The 16,292-nt window shown below is 38.3% G+C and overlaps 3 protein-coding genes across 4 annotated transcripts; 1 reads left to right on the forward strand and 2 right to left on the reverse strand.

Annotated features, from left to right (window-relative positions):
- Positions 1–251: 251 nt before the first annotated feature.
- Positions 252–4,896, reverse strand: LOC116294574 (kelch-like protein 7). Of its 2 annotated transcripts, XM_031702201.2 has the most exons (3): positions 4,775–4,896; positions 3,514–3,584; positions 252–3,007 (listed from the first exon to the last, which is right to left on the reverse strand). In XM_031702201.2, exons 2-3 carry the CDS (start codon positions 3,540–3,542, stop codon positions 1,285–1,287), a joined length of 1,752 nt encoding a protein of 583 aa, XP_031558061.2. In that variant the 5' UTR covers positions 3,543–3,584; positions 4,775–4,896; the 3' UTR covers positions 252–1,284. The 2 variants fall into 2 exon arrangements, with proteins under 2 accessions (XP_031558061.2, XP_088896498.1); XM_089040372.1 differs by lacking the exons at positions 3,514–3,584; positions 4,775–4,896 and adding an exon at positions 3,333–3,448.
- A 2,791-nt stretch (positions 4,897–7,687) lies between these two features.
- Positions 7,688–9,036, forward strand: LOC116294562 (uncharacterized). The gene has a single exon (XM_031702188.2). It carries the CDS (start codon positions 7,695–7,697, stop codon positions 8,691–8,693), a length of 999 nt encoding a protein of 332 aa, XP_031558048.1. The 5' UTR covers positions 7,688–7,694; the 3' UTR covers positions 8,694–9,036.
- Positions 9,037–9,279: 243 nt separating this feature from the next.
- On the reverse strand, positions 9,280–16,089 carry LOC116294563 (uncharacterized). Its single transcript, XM_031702189.2, has 5 exons — positions 15,748–16,089; positions 13,314–13,493; positions 12,340–12,540; positions 11,394–11,590; positions 9,280–11,004 (listed from the first exon to the last, which is right to left on the reverse strand). Exons 1-5 carry the CDS (start codon positions 15,932–15,934, stop codon positions 10,867–10,869), a joined length of 903 nt encoding a protein of 300 aa, XP_031558049.1. The 5' UTR covers positions 15,935–16,089; the 3' UTR covers positions 9,280–10,866.
- Positions 16,090–16,292: the final 203 nt, after the last annotated feature.

The raw sequence follows: 16,292 nt of genomic DNA on the forward strand, positions 1-16,292 counted from the left end.
CAAAACACTTAATGGCCGGCAGTTGTTCGTTGTTTCTGTGCACAATTCAGATCATGTGATGTCCTTCTTGGGAGTTGATTATTCTTTTATAAGTGAACAATTCCTAAAAGAATGTCATGTGATCTGAAATGGGCAATTAGCATACGAAGCAAAAAAGGTCTATTTCAACATGCTCTTTCCAGCTTTTCTAATTATCCTTCCATGCTGTGAGGTTTTGAAATCACATGATAAAGGCTTACTGGAGAAGTGAATTATTACGAAAAAATGATTTTATTAAACAAGATTGTATTCAAATTAGTTTCTAACATTTCCATGTCACAGTGTCTTAGGGACATCAAGAACAGCACATTGTATCACAGGTAGCCCAAGCTTGGTTTCTGTGTTGTCCTGTTATAAGGAAATGTATGGGGATTCATCAAAAAAGTCAATAAAATCATTGAAACGTGAACTAAAGCCTCGAAATTTTACCCGATCATTGATAAAGAACACTTCTTTCGCTCTGCGTGGTTATTTTTTGAATTTAGCCCGTTTTAAGATTTTTTGCTAAATTCAAAAAATAACCACGCAGAGCGAAAGAAGTGTTCTTTATCAATGATCGGGTAAAATTTCGAGGCTTTAGTTCACGTTTCAATGATTTTATTGACTTTTTTGATGAATCCCCATACATTTCCTTATAACAGGACAACACAGAAACCAAGCTTGGGCTACCTGTGATTGTATCCATGCACAGGAGTAAGGCAATGCTACAGGTGACATACTATACACCATTTATTATCATAATCGTCATAATATTCTATGGTGTTTGTGCTGTATCATGAAGTAGTGTCTTAGGGACATCAAGAACAGCACATTGTATCCATGCACAGGGGTAAGGCAATGCTACAGTTGACATACACCATTGATTATCATAATCGTCATAATATTCTATGGTGTCTGTGCTGTATCATGAAGTAGTGTCTTAGGGACATCAAGAACAGCACATTGTATCCATGCACAGGGGCAAGGCAATGTCACAGGTGACATACACCATTGGTTATTATCCTCATCAAAACATTCTATGGCGTCTGTGCTGTACTACATTGTATCCATGCACAGGGGTAAGGCTATGTTACAGGTGACATACACCATTGATTATCATAATCGTCATAATATTCTATGGTGTCTGTGCTGTATCATGAAGTAGTGTCTTAGGGACATCAAGAACAGTACATTGTATCCATGCACAGGGGCAAGGCTATGTTACAGGTGACATACACCATTGATTATTATCCTCGTCATAATATTCTATGGTGTCTGTGCTGTATCATGAAGTAGTGTCTTAGGGACATCAAGAACAGTACATTGCATCCATGCACAGGGGTAAGGCAGTGTTACAGGTGACATACACCATTGATTATTATCCTCGTCATAATATTCTATGGTGTCTGTGCTTCGTCGATCAGTTCTTCCTCCAACAATGTACAACTGGTTATCAATACAAGCCATGGCAGACGCAGCACGAGGCATCACTAAACTACAAACCATTTGCCATTCTTTAGTTTCAGTGCTGTACACTTCACAACTGTCCAAAGCCGTTGGATTCGTATCTTGATATCCTCCAACCACCAAGATCTTCTTGTTGGCCAGTACCTCTGCGCTGGCATACTTTCGATGCTCTCTCAATGGAGATATTTGTTTCCACTCATTTCCATCGTTGGGGTTCATCTTCTCGACGACGTTTAATGAATCATTGTCGTATGTGCAGCCACCAATGGCATAGATCTCTCCTTCTAGTGCCACAGCACAAAGAGCTTTGCGAGGGAATGTTAATGGCGCTGCTCTTTGTACCTGGTTGTTGGAAGGGTCGAAGCAGTACACCCATGACACAGTTTCAAACCCATTTTTTCCTCCGATGATGAAAATTTTACAATCGAGACAAACTCCAGCAGACGTGATGGCTCTTTCGGGCAAGTGAGCAACGGTAGACCAAGTGTTACTTCTAGGGTCGTAACAGTCTATGCTTTGTGATCTTTTCATTCCACCAATAACATAAAGACTACCTTTACATGCCACAACGACGTGTTCTTCTCGTTCACATTCAGAAGACTCTAGAGCAGTCCAACTTTTATCAATAGGGTTGAAAACCAAAGTGTCTTTGAGGACTTTACCTCCAGATATTCCACCAACAACTACTAGTCCTTGGAATTCTTTTCGTAGACACTTTCTCGGCTGAATCACTTGTACTATATCGTCACTAGTGCTGGAAAAAGTTGAAGAATGTAGTCTCTGATGAACAAGTGATTTGCAAGTAGGGCTTTGCCTGACTAACGGCTCATTCTCAATGTTATTGATGATAAAATCTTCTGGCAGTGAGGACAAACGAAGAAGGCCAAACAATCTTTCAAAATACGGTTTTCTTTCTTCACAGCCATTCATCCACAAAAGTATGGCTTTATAAACATCTTCTTCGCCATTCACCACGAGGTCGTCATTATTTATGATACCCTCAAACTGGTAGCAATCCAGAGAATTAAAGTCTTCATTCTCCAAAACTGATACGAAATTTTTAAGAATGAATCTCTCTGTTTTGGCCCTAAGCACTGGACAATTACATTGTAAAGCTAGCGTATAGATCTTTATGCAGGTCACAGATGAGAGAAGATGTACAAGATAGTCAGCACATTGTTCTTTGAGTTCATGGATGACCAAACAGTCAGCAGCTACCAGCAGCTCTATAACGTTAGCTTCGTTAATATCAGTTTTTCCCGTGTAGAGAAAGGTTAATAAATCATTAACAATTGACGAAGAAACCTCCAAGTATATTTTTTCGCTGTCCTTCTCTATCATTGCCGTTGTAAAAAGAGCTTGGAAATAATCGCTTGATGCTGCTAGTATTCCTTTGTGGGCAGCAAAATCTGTCTGTTCTGCTGTGATGGTCACATCGCATAAAAGTCCTTGGTGACGAAAAGTGTTCATTCTTTGTAATACCCTTGTACAGAAAGAAGCTTGGGGGTCGTTGTATTCAATGCTGAAATAAAATGAATCAGTATTTGATGGATGTTGCGAGCACAAATACAAAACAGCGGAGTGTGTGATCCTTTTGCGAAAATGAAAACATGAATCTATTGAATGAAGTAAAGCTTGTCGTTTCTTTTGGATTAGTGATTGATGGCTGTGAAGTTAGACAAATCGACTCCAAGAAAATGTAATGTTTAACGAAAACACAACAAAAACGATAACTGACAAACCATCTTATAGAGGGTGAACAAATTAGATATCACCATTAGTTCTCCTTTCACTCACACACACACTCTCTACCACAAAGAATACTATGCGTACGACTCACAACTTACAAATTAATTTTTACAGAGGATAAACCGGAGTACCCGGAAAAACACCATTGCGACAAGGGAGAGAACAACTCCTCAAACACACTGTATATTTCATCACTTTCTGTTCACTATTTCATACTTTCGCTTTAAGTCACGAAAGCGACAAATGCCGTACACATAATAATAACGTAAGGAAACTAACCTTGACGTAGTCTTGCCAGGGAAGGACATCGTTCCGAAAAATACCAAGGCTCTAAAACAGCTATAGAATTACTATTGTAGAATAAAGAAATGTTAAACTTGTCACTTGTTTATCTTTTAAACGTTAAATATTAACATTGCGTGACTATTATATCATAAGGAATCGGAGCATGTGAGGTCAAAACAGATGGGGGATAAAATAGAACACGCAATCAAAACAACTTATATCCACATCAAAACATTTTAAAAATTACTACTTTAAGATGTCGATAAGCTTCATAACAGTGGGTAAAAGGAAGAAAACTTGCCGTATTGCGTGTAAAAGTTGTTTTCAAGGTTTTCAAGGCTGTTATAGACTAGTGCTTTCAAACCACTAACATGTGCTAATCATCATAACAGGGTATAAATACTCTTGAAAATGACGTACGGAATATGATATCCAAAATTCATTGGATGTATATTATCTAAAATAATTCCCACATTCGAAAACCATGCTGGCTAAATGGAGTATTTTCATTCTAAAAGAAACTAAAATCTTACTGGAGAAATTTGGTCTTAAATTGAGTGCGGATGATGAGTCGTAGCAAAGCAAAACAAAATAAAATAAAACAACAATAAATGAACAAACTCACGACCTTTGAATAAAATCAATAAATTATAATATTGGTCAAGATTGCGCGATACTTTTCTACCTTTTTTTCATTTATTTTATCTAAACAGCTTTTCAAGTTATCTCGGATGTAAGGGTAACACAGGAAATTGCAAACGAAATCTCATCTTTCTCGATGGAATTGTTCCTGCTATTTTCTGCGTCTTTTCCTGTTAGCCTCACAAATACAAAATAATTTTGAAAAGGGTCACGGGTGGCAAAGGGAGTATTCAAACGTTTCACGACATAACCTTAGGGCATACTCTCATCTCTTTAAGAACCTGGTACCCTGCAGTGGTTAATGTTAACTCATATTTCACATTTAGAACTCCGGCTCGTCTTTGGTTGAAGACTGCCAATCATTCAATGAGACAAGAACCATAGAATCATTAAATCATAGCTTAGATACTGATGTTAGAATCCTGTGAGTTTTGCAGCCCTTCAAATTTCAAGTAGCCTAGTATTTCTTCTTGATTGTCTCAAAATATAAAGAGACGCTGTTGTGTTGTGGGGTGACGCGTTAGACGATCGATCGCGCAACATTCATGTTGGAATGATAAGTTTCTCTGGTTTACAGAATTTCTTCAGTTCTTATTATCTGGCTACTACTAACCTCGTAATGTTTCAATTTGCTGTCCACAGTGATTTGATGTGAATGACCGTCGTTCTTCTTGCATCAATATTTACCGTGATGATCTCCGTCTTGCCTGCAACAGTATCGTGGCCGCCGAATTCGAAACCAGCTAGCGATTGGTTAAGCTGTGTCACGTACCATGCACACGATTTTTCCGAATTTCCGGTCTGGAGTGATAGATAAGGAGAATCGTATTTCCTCGCCCCAGTCATATAATCTTTCACTAAAATAGACAGAGGTCTGGGACGAGCATGAAGCTTGACGTAACTAAGTAATCTTGTAGAATCCTTAGGCAGCCCAAACATGGATCTATAAGGGAATGTATCAGGAGTAATGTCGAAAATATGACAATAAAATGTTGTCAGTCGTTGCTTGTACCTCGTTCAGTGTTCTGGCGAAGTTTCGGTGCGATTTGATCTACGAGCAAGGACTGCAGCAAGTTTTAAATCATATTATATACACTTATTTCAATCAGCTAGTCAACAAAAACCTAGACTCTTCCACAGTCTCTCGCTCATCCATTCCGTCTCCACGCTTAGAGACTGTAACGGTACAATGACCGAAAGGACTTATGGGTCCCCAAAACTTGGACCCAGCGTACTTTGGGAACCAAAATACTCCTCCACAGTCTCTCTCGTTTTCGCCGCCATCTAGAAAATATTGAAACGAGAGAGACTGTGGACGAGTATTTTGGTTCCCAAAGTACTTTGGGTCCAAGTTTTCGGGACCCATAAGTCCTTTCGGTCATTGTACCGTTACAGTCTCTAAGCGTGGAGACGGAACGGACGAGCGAGAGACTGTGGAAGAGTCTAACAAAAACCTAGAAAGCTGTGATCGCTGAGAATCATGGGAAATATTTCATATTCAAAAAGTAAAGGTTTTGACACAAACTGCAGCAGTTGAGGATATGCTCAGAGGAGGTGATACTGTAACTGGTAGAAGATCTCAAGTCGATCAACAGTTATCAAGCGGTTAAAACATGTAAAATGTATCTACCCATAATCCTTGTCGGTCTCAGCTTTGTAGCTTTTTCAGGTGACTAACCGTATTGAAATAAGTGTATAAACTCTTACGATACATTCCCTCATACATACACAGGAACCTTGTTTGCCGGGCGGCTTTCAGCCTCCCCAACTGTAGATTCCCTGCGCTAGCAAAGTCTCCCTCGGTGTGGATTCTTGGCAGAGAATCGCCAACGATGAAGACTCCGTAGCAGGAAACCCCCAACCCGATTATAAGCATATCCGTCCACAGCAGGGGCGTATCAAGGGGGGGGGGGGGGTCACAGGGTGCCCGTCACCCCCCTTTCAAAGCCAAAAAATTTAACTGGCCGTTGATGCAGTGTGTAAAGATTTGGTTAGACTTAACTTAAGCAGTTAAGAAAATCAGTTTTCTCGCTTTTCGGAGCCGTCTTTTCGTTTCGTTTCAAATAAAAATCGTTTAAATTCGAAATTATCCAACGGGCTTCCTGATCAAGACTTTCCATATATGGCGATGAACATGACCAAAAGCAAAACGCCCGCAAAACCTCACACAAACCTCACAATATAATAGATTGCTATGACATCATATTGACGTCATATGACGTCATAGTGACAATTTGGTATGTGAGGACCCCCCCAATTACAAATCCTGGATACGCCCCTGCACAGGTAATCCAAGCTAGGTTCCTGTGGGTTCATGCTATAAGAAAATGTATTGCGGTACTTAAAAAGTTCAATACAATCGTCAAAATGTGAAATATAGTAAAGAAATCTTAGCTGACCTTTGAAAAGTAGTACCACTTTCGTTCTTGTGTCCAGTCGGGAGGAAGCAAACGTTAAATCCGGCTTAATCCTGAAATCCTAAGTACGCATAGTCCAGACGCTGTACCCTCTCCTTTGCCGCTCCGCTTTTGTTTTTGGGCTTCCTGTGTCGCGGAAGGGGAAAGGTCCCTCCCCTTCCGCGACACAGGAAGCCCAAAAACAAAAGCGGAGCGGCAAAGGAGAGGGTACAGCGTCTGGACTAAAGTACACAGGACGAAAGAGGTAGAGACGAAGGACGAAGAACGAAGAGACTTTTCAAAGGTCAGCTAAGATTTCTCTACTTTATTTCGCATTTTGACGATTTTATTGAATTTTTTAAGTATCGCCATACCTGTTCTCATAACATGACAACACAGAAGCCTAGCTTGGGCTATCTGTGGTATTATGATCAAAAGGTGATAAACAGGGTGATAAAGTCACGCATTTGGTCACGAGAATATATCTTGCTTCCATAGCTTTTTTTTTTTTTTTTTTTTGGCTTTTTCTTATCTTTAATTTATTCTGCAAAGCTTCCTTTTTTATTGTTCCTTTCGTTTGTATTTGTTTCTCGGGTAGCTTTTCTGCTCTTAATTGCTTTCATAACAATCTTCAACGTGCGATTTGTCGGGTCTTTGGGGGGGAAAAACATTTAAAAAATTCTAACGAATTAAAAATATCTGACAAAAAGTAAGTAATCTTAAGAAAATATATAAATTATTCTTTAGCTATCAAAACTTACAAAATTAAAAATCAATCTTCCGATCTACATCCAATATAATAAATGTACACATTGCATGACAACACGCATGGATTCACCGTAAAAAAATTACATAATAATTCAAATAGTTCAAAATCTCCTGCCGTTTTCCAATATCTTTGAGTCAATCAAAATGACTGTGTTCTTGGGTTGTTCAAAAATACATAAATAAAACTTTAAACTTGTATTTAACTGATTTAAACGTGGAAAAACATTTATAAAGATGTACTTAGGGATGTACTTAGCCGGGTACTTAGGAAAGCCATGCTCACGTGCATAATGTCGTGCTTTCTCTTACGTAATGTACAATGCTCACGTGCAGATTACTATTATAGTGCTTGCGTTACGTAACAAATTGATGTATAAAACCAGATGCCATTGTACATCGCTAAATTGCCTTCAGCGTTTATCAAAGAAAGAGCAGTCAAAGAGTTTCAAGATGGGATCTTCCTACATAACAATTCGCTCTGTTCTAAGCGTGCTATCCCTCATTGCTTACATTTTGACCTTGATACTCAATGGTTTCGCTACTCCAAACGTACGTCCCGGGTTCTTGAACGATCTCTACGGGAATAACCTCAGTACTGGCGATGTATCCGACAAGTATAGCACAGAAATCACTCCTGCAGGATGGGCGTTTAGTATTTGGGGTGTTATCTACACATGGCAGATGCTATGGATTCTGTATTCCTTGAGTTTGATATGCCGTCCTCACGCTCCTGATGTTCTCAACTGGTTGTTTCATGTGTTGTTCATTTGTACCTGTGTGTTCAACTCCACTTGGATCATAATATGGCAGAGAATGAAGATCACTGGAGCCTCAATCGTCCTATTTTGCATCGCCTTCAACCTCTATGGCCTCTTGGCTTTGTCCTATTACCGTTTCAACAAGTTATACGATGCCACCTGCTCGAAGATCGACTTCTACGCCATTCAAGCACTCGTTCACAACGGCATCGCCTTCTACGCTACTTGGACTACTGTAGCTTCTCTTCTCAACATGACGATTGCAATTACCTACGTACATGACGTAGCCAACGCAACAGCTTCTACAGTGGCTCTAGTCATCCTCACCCTTGAGATCTTGGTCTGGTTTATCCTTGAAAATACAGTGCTGGAACGTTTTCTCCGCTACACAGTCAGCCAGTACCCTGTGTTGATTGTTGCTCTGTCTGCCATTATTTCCAAGCACTGGAACTCCGACAAAAGAAACTCGATTTTCTCGCTGGTTCTGTTGATCTTGGTTTGCGTGCTGTTTGTTATCCGCATCCTTCGTGTTATTTATAAAATCAAGACCTCAAGATGTCAGAAAACACAAGATTTTTCCTTTAAAGAAGGACAATATGGTGCTATGTAAAAACAACCCTTGAAGTGCTGTATCTAACTAATTACTCTAATAATTATTGGATAATACTGTACGTCAACTGTAATTTTGCGGTAATATAATTATATTAGAAGATAAAAACTTAAAAGATGACGATAATGAATACTTTGCCCATTACGATATATATTTTTTCTATGCGTTACCGTCATGTCACGCGTCACGCAATATACATATATTTTTTATTTGATTATCAGTTGTCACAGGATGTAAACTTATATATGTAAATTTTCCCTGCTGTGAATATTTATGCAATATACTTAATGATAGAAAAGCAATGTATTTTTATAATTTTGCTATTAAAATTGTTATAATGGTAGCAAGCGTTGTTGGTGTCGTTCATCAAGAAAACGAGAGAGCCATTGCATCTTGGTCCTATCCCGCATTGTGCAATAAAAAATGATGGTCAAAACTATACTACATAGTAGTTTCGTACTGATGAATAAAACAAATTTTCAACATATTTTTGACAACGGCCACTTTTGAATGTCCCTTCGGTGGCCGGATTAACGAGGTTCCACTGTACACTCCCCTCCCCTTGATCTATCAAATTTTATCGATATGCATCCACAAAACTTTATTCATATATTTATTCACCTTAAGTAACAGTTCTTGTATCATGAAGCGTGAAAATATAAAAATTTGGTAAGATTTATAGAATAAAATATTTACATAATAAATTTTCAAATTCAATACATTTTTGGAGAGCAAGAGTAGGCCTGGCTAAATGTTTTTGAAGTGAACGAGTTGTCACTTTACCCACAATTCCTTGTTGGAAGATTTGGTTGACCTATCACTTTCTTTAAGCAATCAATGTTCTACATTTTTTCCTTTAAAGTTCTAGGAAAAGCTGGAAAGGTTGTGAACATACAACCTGCTTTTCCACTCTTTCCTCGCTAGCTTATCAATTTAAAGCACCTTGCATAGCGCCTTATATATTAGAACATAGTTAATTCCCCTCAATTAACTATGATTAGAAAATGCAAAAAACATTTCTATTAATTAAGTGTATAACAATAACGTTTGCGAGCCTCTTAGTCGCCTGAAAAGCTACAAAGCTGAGACCAACAAGGATTATGGGTAGTTACATTTTACATGCGTTTCAACCGCTTTAATAACTGTTGATGGATTTTAGATCTTTTACCAGTTACAGTCTCACCTCTTCTGAGCATCCTCAAGCTGCAAATTGTATCAAAAGCTTTACTTGTTTGATATTAAAAGTTTCCCATGATCCTCAGTGATCTCAGCTTTCTAGGTTTTTTGGTGACTAACTTTATTGAAATAAGTGTATATGAATGTTCGTAAAAATTCATAATAAGAATTAAGTGAAAATTTTATTATAAAAACCATTCATTTTTAGGGACCGTTCATTCCTTATGGGAGGGAGGAGAAAAAGATTAAAATTTTGGAACCCCAATAAACCTTTTCATTAGCTTGGGCGTAATGTTTTCCCATTTTAAACCACGTGTCATTCTCAAGAGTATCATTTCTTTGTTTAACGGTCGTGCATGAAAAGACACAAGAATATGGATACCACTCAAACAATCTTATTCTTTAGGGAATGGCACGTTGTTTAACATCCACCTCCTTCCCTCAATGAATGGCACATTTTTAACTTCATCTCAGTCATTTTCTCACTCTCCCTCTCTTTCTACTAATGAGAATGAAAGATCCCTAGGAACCGATTATAATTTATGGATTGAGGGGCTATATGTGGATTCTGAGTTTTAAAAAAAAAAACACTATTTCGTTAGCTTTCGTGAAACTTTGCACGAAATTCAGTAAGTGGTTCAGGGTATACTGAGATCTACTAAACCTCTTACTAATTTTGTAGAACGAAGAACTTTAAGTGCAATAAATTGTACCGAATTTGTTAGTTAACTTTTTCACGAATATAATTATGATATGCACTCTATTCATATTTCCACTCTGATGAAACCTTTTTTTTTTTCCCCAACAGAATGACAGAATATATACAATCAATGGTTACAGTATTAAAAATTATTTACAATAACTCTCCCCCCTGACTGTTGCTTGACAAAACAAAAACCACATAGCACCCCAATATCCTTAAATTATAAACGGTTCCTATAAATAATACACAATTTTGCATGCATTTGTTGAAGAAGCTATTTTCAACTATTGTCAACTACTCTCTCCCTATAGGTGGTGTTTCTGTGATGTGGCTGTGAAAGTTGGGGATCCACTGGTGAAAATTCCCATTGATGAAATGAAAAAACTCCTTCATTACTGTCGATCCGACGCTTTCGTATTTCTCAGGCTGAACCTTGCAAGATTAAGAAACAATCTTTTAAAATCAAGCTATGATCAGTATATAGGGGTTTTGCACCATCACGTAACGGCAGCCATGTTAGATGGCAGGAACAATATATACAACCTTTTACAGAAGAAAGAATTGAATTCCCAAGAGCAAAGGGATTTTAATTGTTCTGACATCTAACCACGGGCAGTCCAAGCTGTATTATTGGCGTAGGCACGTGATGGTGCAAAGCCTCTATTGCCAAGATAGTATGAAGTACTTACTTCATATTCTCTTTTTATTGCCTAAGAAAGACATGCTAAAACTCATTTGCAATAAGAATTAATAAACAAACAAAAACACACACACTGCAGTATCAAGAGCCAATGTTTGGCAAGTCCTATACACGTGCTTACCTCAACCTTAATCCAGGCACTTCTTCCCAGTCTTATATATCCCGAATATAAAGGTTTGTCAGCTATGGTGTGAACCCCGTGACTCTCGACATGTTGGAGGAAATTAAATCCCAGTTTTTCGATGATTTCCTCTCTGGCCGTTACCACATCACTGGCACTGTCCACCAGGAACTCCAGACACTCTGACTCATTTGAATCTACGAATAATCAAGAAAATAGGTCACTGCATTATTGAATCATTTACTACCACTACCAGACTCCCTTGCAAACTTTTGTTTCAGGAATTAGCACCAATGTCTTACTATTCTCATGAGGAAATACAAATTTGAATAAGAAAGAAAATTTGCGGAACATTTCGGTAGTGGTATTAAAACGACGCCATCCTGCAAATGGATATCTGAAGCGTACGTATACTGAGATTTCAACCTTTGCGGCGACTGCGCGCCCCAGATGACGGACATGAAACGCGCACTGAGTCGTGCATGGGCTTTCTTATTTTCTCATGGTTCAGGAAGGAGGGGTCTTTCACAGTCTTAAGAAGTGAGTTTTGTGCTAGACATCTAACGCAACGCCACCTTTCACCGCTGTTGTCATGGGTTTGATCTCCGGACTTGCCATCACATGCTTCGAGGGCTTTTTCCCCGGATTCTCTAGTTCTCTCCGTAAAAATCAACTCCTAAATTCAATTCGATCATGAAACAAGAGCCCGTGGCATAGATTTATTAGCTACTTGCTATCAATTGCTCTTAAAACAAGGACGAACTACTTGAAGCGATGTTACGCGAGACGAGTTTTAGTGCAGCATTGTTTAAATCGAGTGAAAAAATCCATGAAAAATGCACTAGAAAATTGTTTTGGCGCGCGTTTTTGTTTTCCTTTATAATTTCCGTATGGTATCCATGTTGTTCATATGTATAAATACTCTTACGGATAAAACCACTTTTACCTTCTAGTCCTGACTTTAAGTATCCTTTGACGCAAAGGAAATCGTGAGACAATTTGGGGAGAATGGAAGGCCTATTCCAGTAGCCTATTGCCACAGCATCAGGATGCCAAGATGGCATTGTGGCTTGGGACAGTGAGGGTAGTTGTTCTTGTGGCTTCGAGATCTCCGTTTCCCTATTTCTGTTTGCTTGAAGTAGCTGGACTAAGGAAAATATAAAAAATATCTAATTTTTTTGTTAACAAACACAGCCTGTCTGATAAGGAGCAGGGCTCAGTGCAGACAATCTTGTCAGTAGAGAAAGCTGCAGCTCAGTAGGCAGATGTATTACAGATGGACAAACACGCAGATGGGCGGGCAGACAAACAGATTGGATTGATAAATGAGCGTCGAATTTCATTTATATATGAAATAATGCTTAAATAAGGGTGGAAAGATAGCTTGATGGTTGGATAGAATGGATGTATAAGGATAACTGGATGGGTGAAGATGGATGGATTGGTGGATGAAGATGATGAATAGAAATAATAGATGAATTATAAATGGAATGATGATAGACTGAGAAACAGAGAGAAGGCAGAGAAATAAGGGGAGAAAGATGGGAAGGAGTGAGGAAGAAAGAATGGATAGAAGAATAGAAGCAAGGATGAAGGAGGGAAGGAGGGAAGGAAGGAAGGAGTGAAGGAAGAAAGAAAGGAAGGAAGGAAGAAAGGAAGGAAGGAAGGAAGGAAGGAAGGTGGAAGAAAGGAAGAAAGAAAAAGAAAGGAAGAAAGAAGGAAGCATGAAGAAAGAATAAGCAAAGAAGAAAGGAAGGAAGGAAGGAAGGAAGGAAGGGAGAAATGAGGGGAGGGATGGATTGAGAGATAACCAGAGTGATGTAAAGACAGTAAATTACTTCACCCAAACACAAAGCCAAACGATTAGGCAGAGCTCTATTTAGTACAATCATCATAAATAACCAATCATTATAGTCTTACCACAGATGCTCAACCTCTTCCTGTGTCCTGCAGACTTTATATCCAGTTTTTCAAGCAATGAATCTTCTATTTTCGTATTTTTTAGATCCTTTACAGTGTTAATGTTTTGTTTATGAAAGTTTTTGGTGTGGCTTTCCAGGTTATAAGCCTTTAATACCATATCTACACTCAGATCATCAACTGCAAGGGAACAAAACAACACATTATTCTTATTGCATTTGCCTGCAGTCAGTTATTTTACCCTTAATTTGATGTACAAACCATAAGACAACCAAAAAACCATTCCATAGTAAAAAGTAGCAAACTCACATCAAACTGCAACATAGTTTACAGCACAAGCCAGAATGTGCTTCATGTATTGTTGTGTTATTATCTCTTGATGAGTTGTGCTGTGTTGTGTGTATGTAAGGTCATGTTTGTGATGCAACGTACTTTACTGTTGTGTTATTATCTCTTGATGAGTTGTGCTGTGTTGTGTGTATGTAAGGTCATGTTTGTGATGCAACGTACTTTACTGTTGTGTTATTATCTTTTGATGAGTTGTGCTGTGTTGTGTGTATGTAAGGTCATGTTTGTGATGCAACGTACTTTACTGTTGTGTTATTATCTTTTGATGAGTTGTGCTGTGTTGTGTGTATGTAAGGTCATGTTTGTGATGCAACGTACTTTACTGTTGTGTTATTATCTTTTGATGAGTTGTGCTTTTTTGTGTACTGTATAAGGTTATGCTTTGTGATGCTGTGTGCTGTACTGTTATGGTGTACAGCATGTCATTGTTAAAAAAAAGAAAGAAAAGCACATAGTAGATATAGGAAATGGTACACACCATAAAGTACACAAAACAGCAGTAAAAAAAAAAACGAAAATTCGCATCACAGTACAGCACAAGGGAGCATCACAAAACAAAAAGCATATAGTACACAACTCATCACAAAACAATGTATACATACAGTACACTATATTAATGACACCAATCACAAAACCTTGGTACATAGCACAACACAGCACTGACAGCAAACAGTACTTGTGACAACACAGGGTAAAGAAAATGAAGCGTAGGCCTAGATCTACTGACAGCACCACCCAGTTATACCTCACAACACTGTATCACACCACAGCAGCACCAGCACAGAGCTTATTGATACTCAGTAGCCCAGCTTAGATTGTCATATACAGTCTGTTCATTATTTGCCCCTCCAAACAGAAATCTAGGGAAGTCCTTTTAAAATCGAATACTCCTAAATTTATCCAGCTTCTTCCTAGAGTGGCCAGCCTTCCATCCCGAGCATGAAAGCTCATTGAAGACGCAAAAGATTCTTTTTGAGCTACAGTTATGAGTTTTGCCAAACACCGGAATGGCGCGGATTTTGCTTCCAAAAGCGACGAGTCATTTCTACTAGAAAAAAGGTTTTTTTTTATCACACTAAAATTACAGTTTCGGAAAGAATTAAGCATGTGCTTTATCAGGAGACGACTCAGTAATTTTTCTGAAATCACGAAGATTATATCCGCGATGGCTGGCCTGAAAAGGCTCATCACATATGATGTCACATTCTTGGACATGCGGTCGATGAAAGCACATGGTCCATATATATTAAACATTGAACAATATAAAAACATTTTTTGAAAACATTACGATTTCAGGGTGACCAGAAAACAAAAGCAAAACCAAGAAAATGCTACAATACAGCTATTAGATTGGTGGGTTGAGTAATTTCCCCCAAAAAATACTACATTTTTAACCACGTTCGTTTCTGAGTCGTTTTTCCGAGGTGTCAGCTCAAGTCAGTCTTTTAAAATGGAAAACTCTCTGAACCCACTTTCTATTTAAGATTCTGATAATATTTATTTTACGCTCTGATATCACGAAAACAATCTTCAAACAAAAATCACGGGAGTGTGTTTTTTCCATAAATTAAACCAAAAATTTCCCCTTTAAAATGTGCTTTCTAAACACCCACGCGAAAACGATCCAAAAAACCCTCTCAAGCACCATTCAACGCTCCTAATCAAATATATCAATTACAAAACCCATTTAGAAGCACTTTTATATGTCTCATTCGGTAGTTTGGAAAGTTTAATTCTTACGGGAAAGTTCGTCAATATGTGATACCATTTGCAAGTCTTTAATACAGTACTGATGACATATAAAATTCCCTCGGATATGGTATAAAGGGGAAAAAAATCCCAATGTAGTATTTTCGTTTTTGAATTTTAGAATTTCCCCAAGAGCCGAGACCGTAATTTTTTTAATGAGGGATTCCCGATAACTATTGGTTTACAGCGAGTAGATTAACATTAATGCGATCTTTTAACTTTTAACTTACTAAATAACTACATGTAATTTTGACTAAGGAACAATTTTTTAAGGGGTCAAAATAAGTGAACTCAAGTGTAGCAAAAGAGAGTCAGAAAATTTTCATTACCAACTTACCGGCTTTTAGTATTTTGTCCTTGTGCTCTTGTGTGACATCTAAAATATCCAAGTCTTTACCGTCAATTAAAACCATATCTATGAAGTTTTCGAACCCTTGCGATAAAAACCTGCTTTCATATAATTGTGACAGCCCTATGTCTTGAAGAAAGGAAGCTGTGAAATTGCATTCAGCTGATGAAGCCATACTGATTAAAGGCACGAACGAGAGATGCTAACTTTTAAAATAACACAAAACATAGAGATTTACTTAATGTAATCGCTCGAGACACTTATCCCCTGTTACCTCATTGGCTGTATAACACACAGATCACTCCCTGATTGGATAGTGATAAATATTCGAGTTTCATTTTAAGGCTATTCTCTTCGTCATGGTCGAGTTTAGACTTGCCCGGCTGAACGCGACGCGTCGGGTATGACGTCACCGGCTTGGGGGAAACCCAACAAAGGGGCCTGTCTAAACTCGTCCTTTTGTATTGATCCAGTGATAAGGCTTTTGGCGGGCTTTCTGATAAACAGTCAAGGAAAGCTGGATTTCCAAGATT

Source organism: Actinia tenebrosa, unplaced genomic scaffold (assembly GCF_029948245.1).
Source record: "Actinia tenebrosa isolate PJP-AT-01 unplaced genomic scaffold, QUT_ActTen_1.0 PGA_scaffold7__59_contigs__length_16204524, whole genome shotgun sequence".
In the NCBI taxonomy this organism is placed as follows: Eukaryota; Metazoa; Cnidaria; class Anthozoa; order Actiniaria; family Actiniidae; genus Actinia; species Actinia tenebrosa.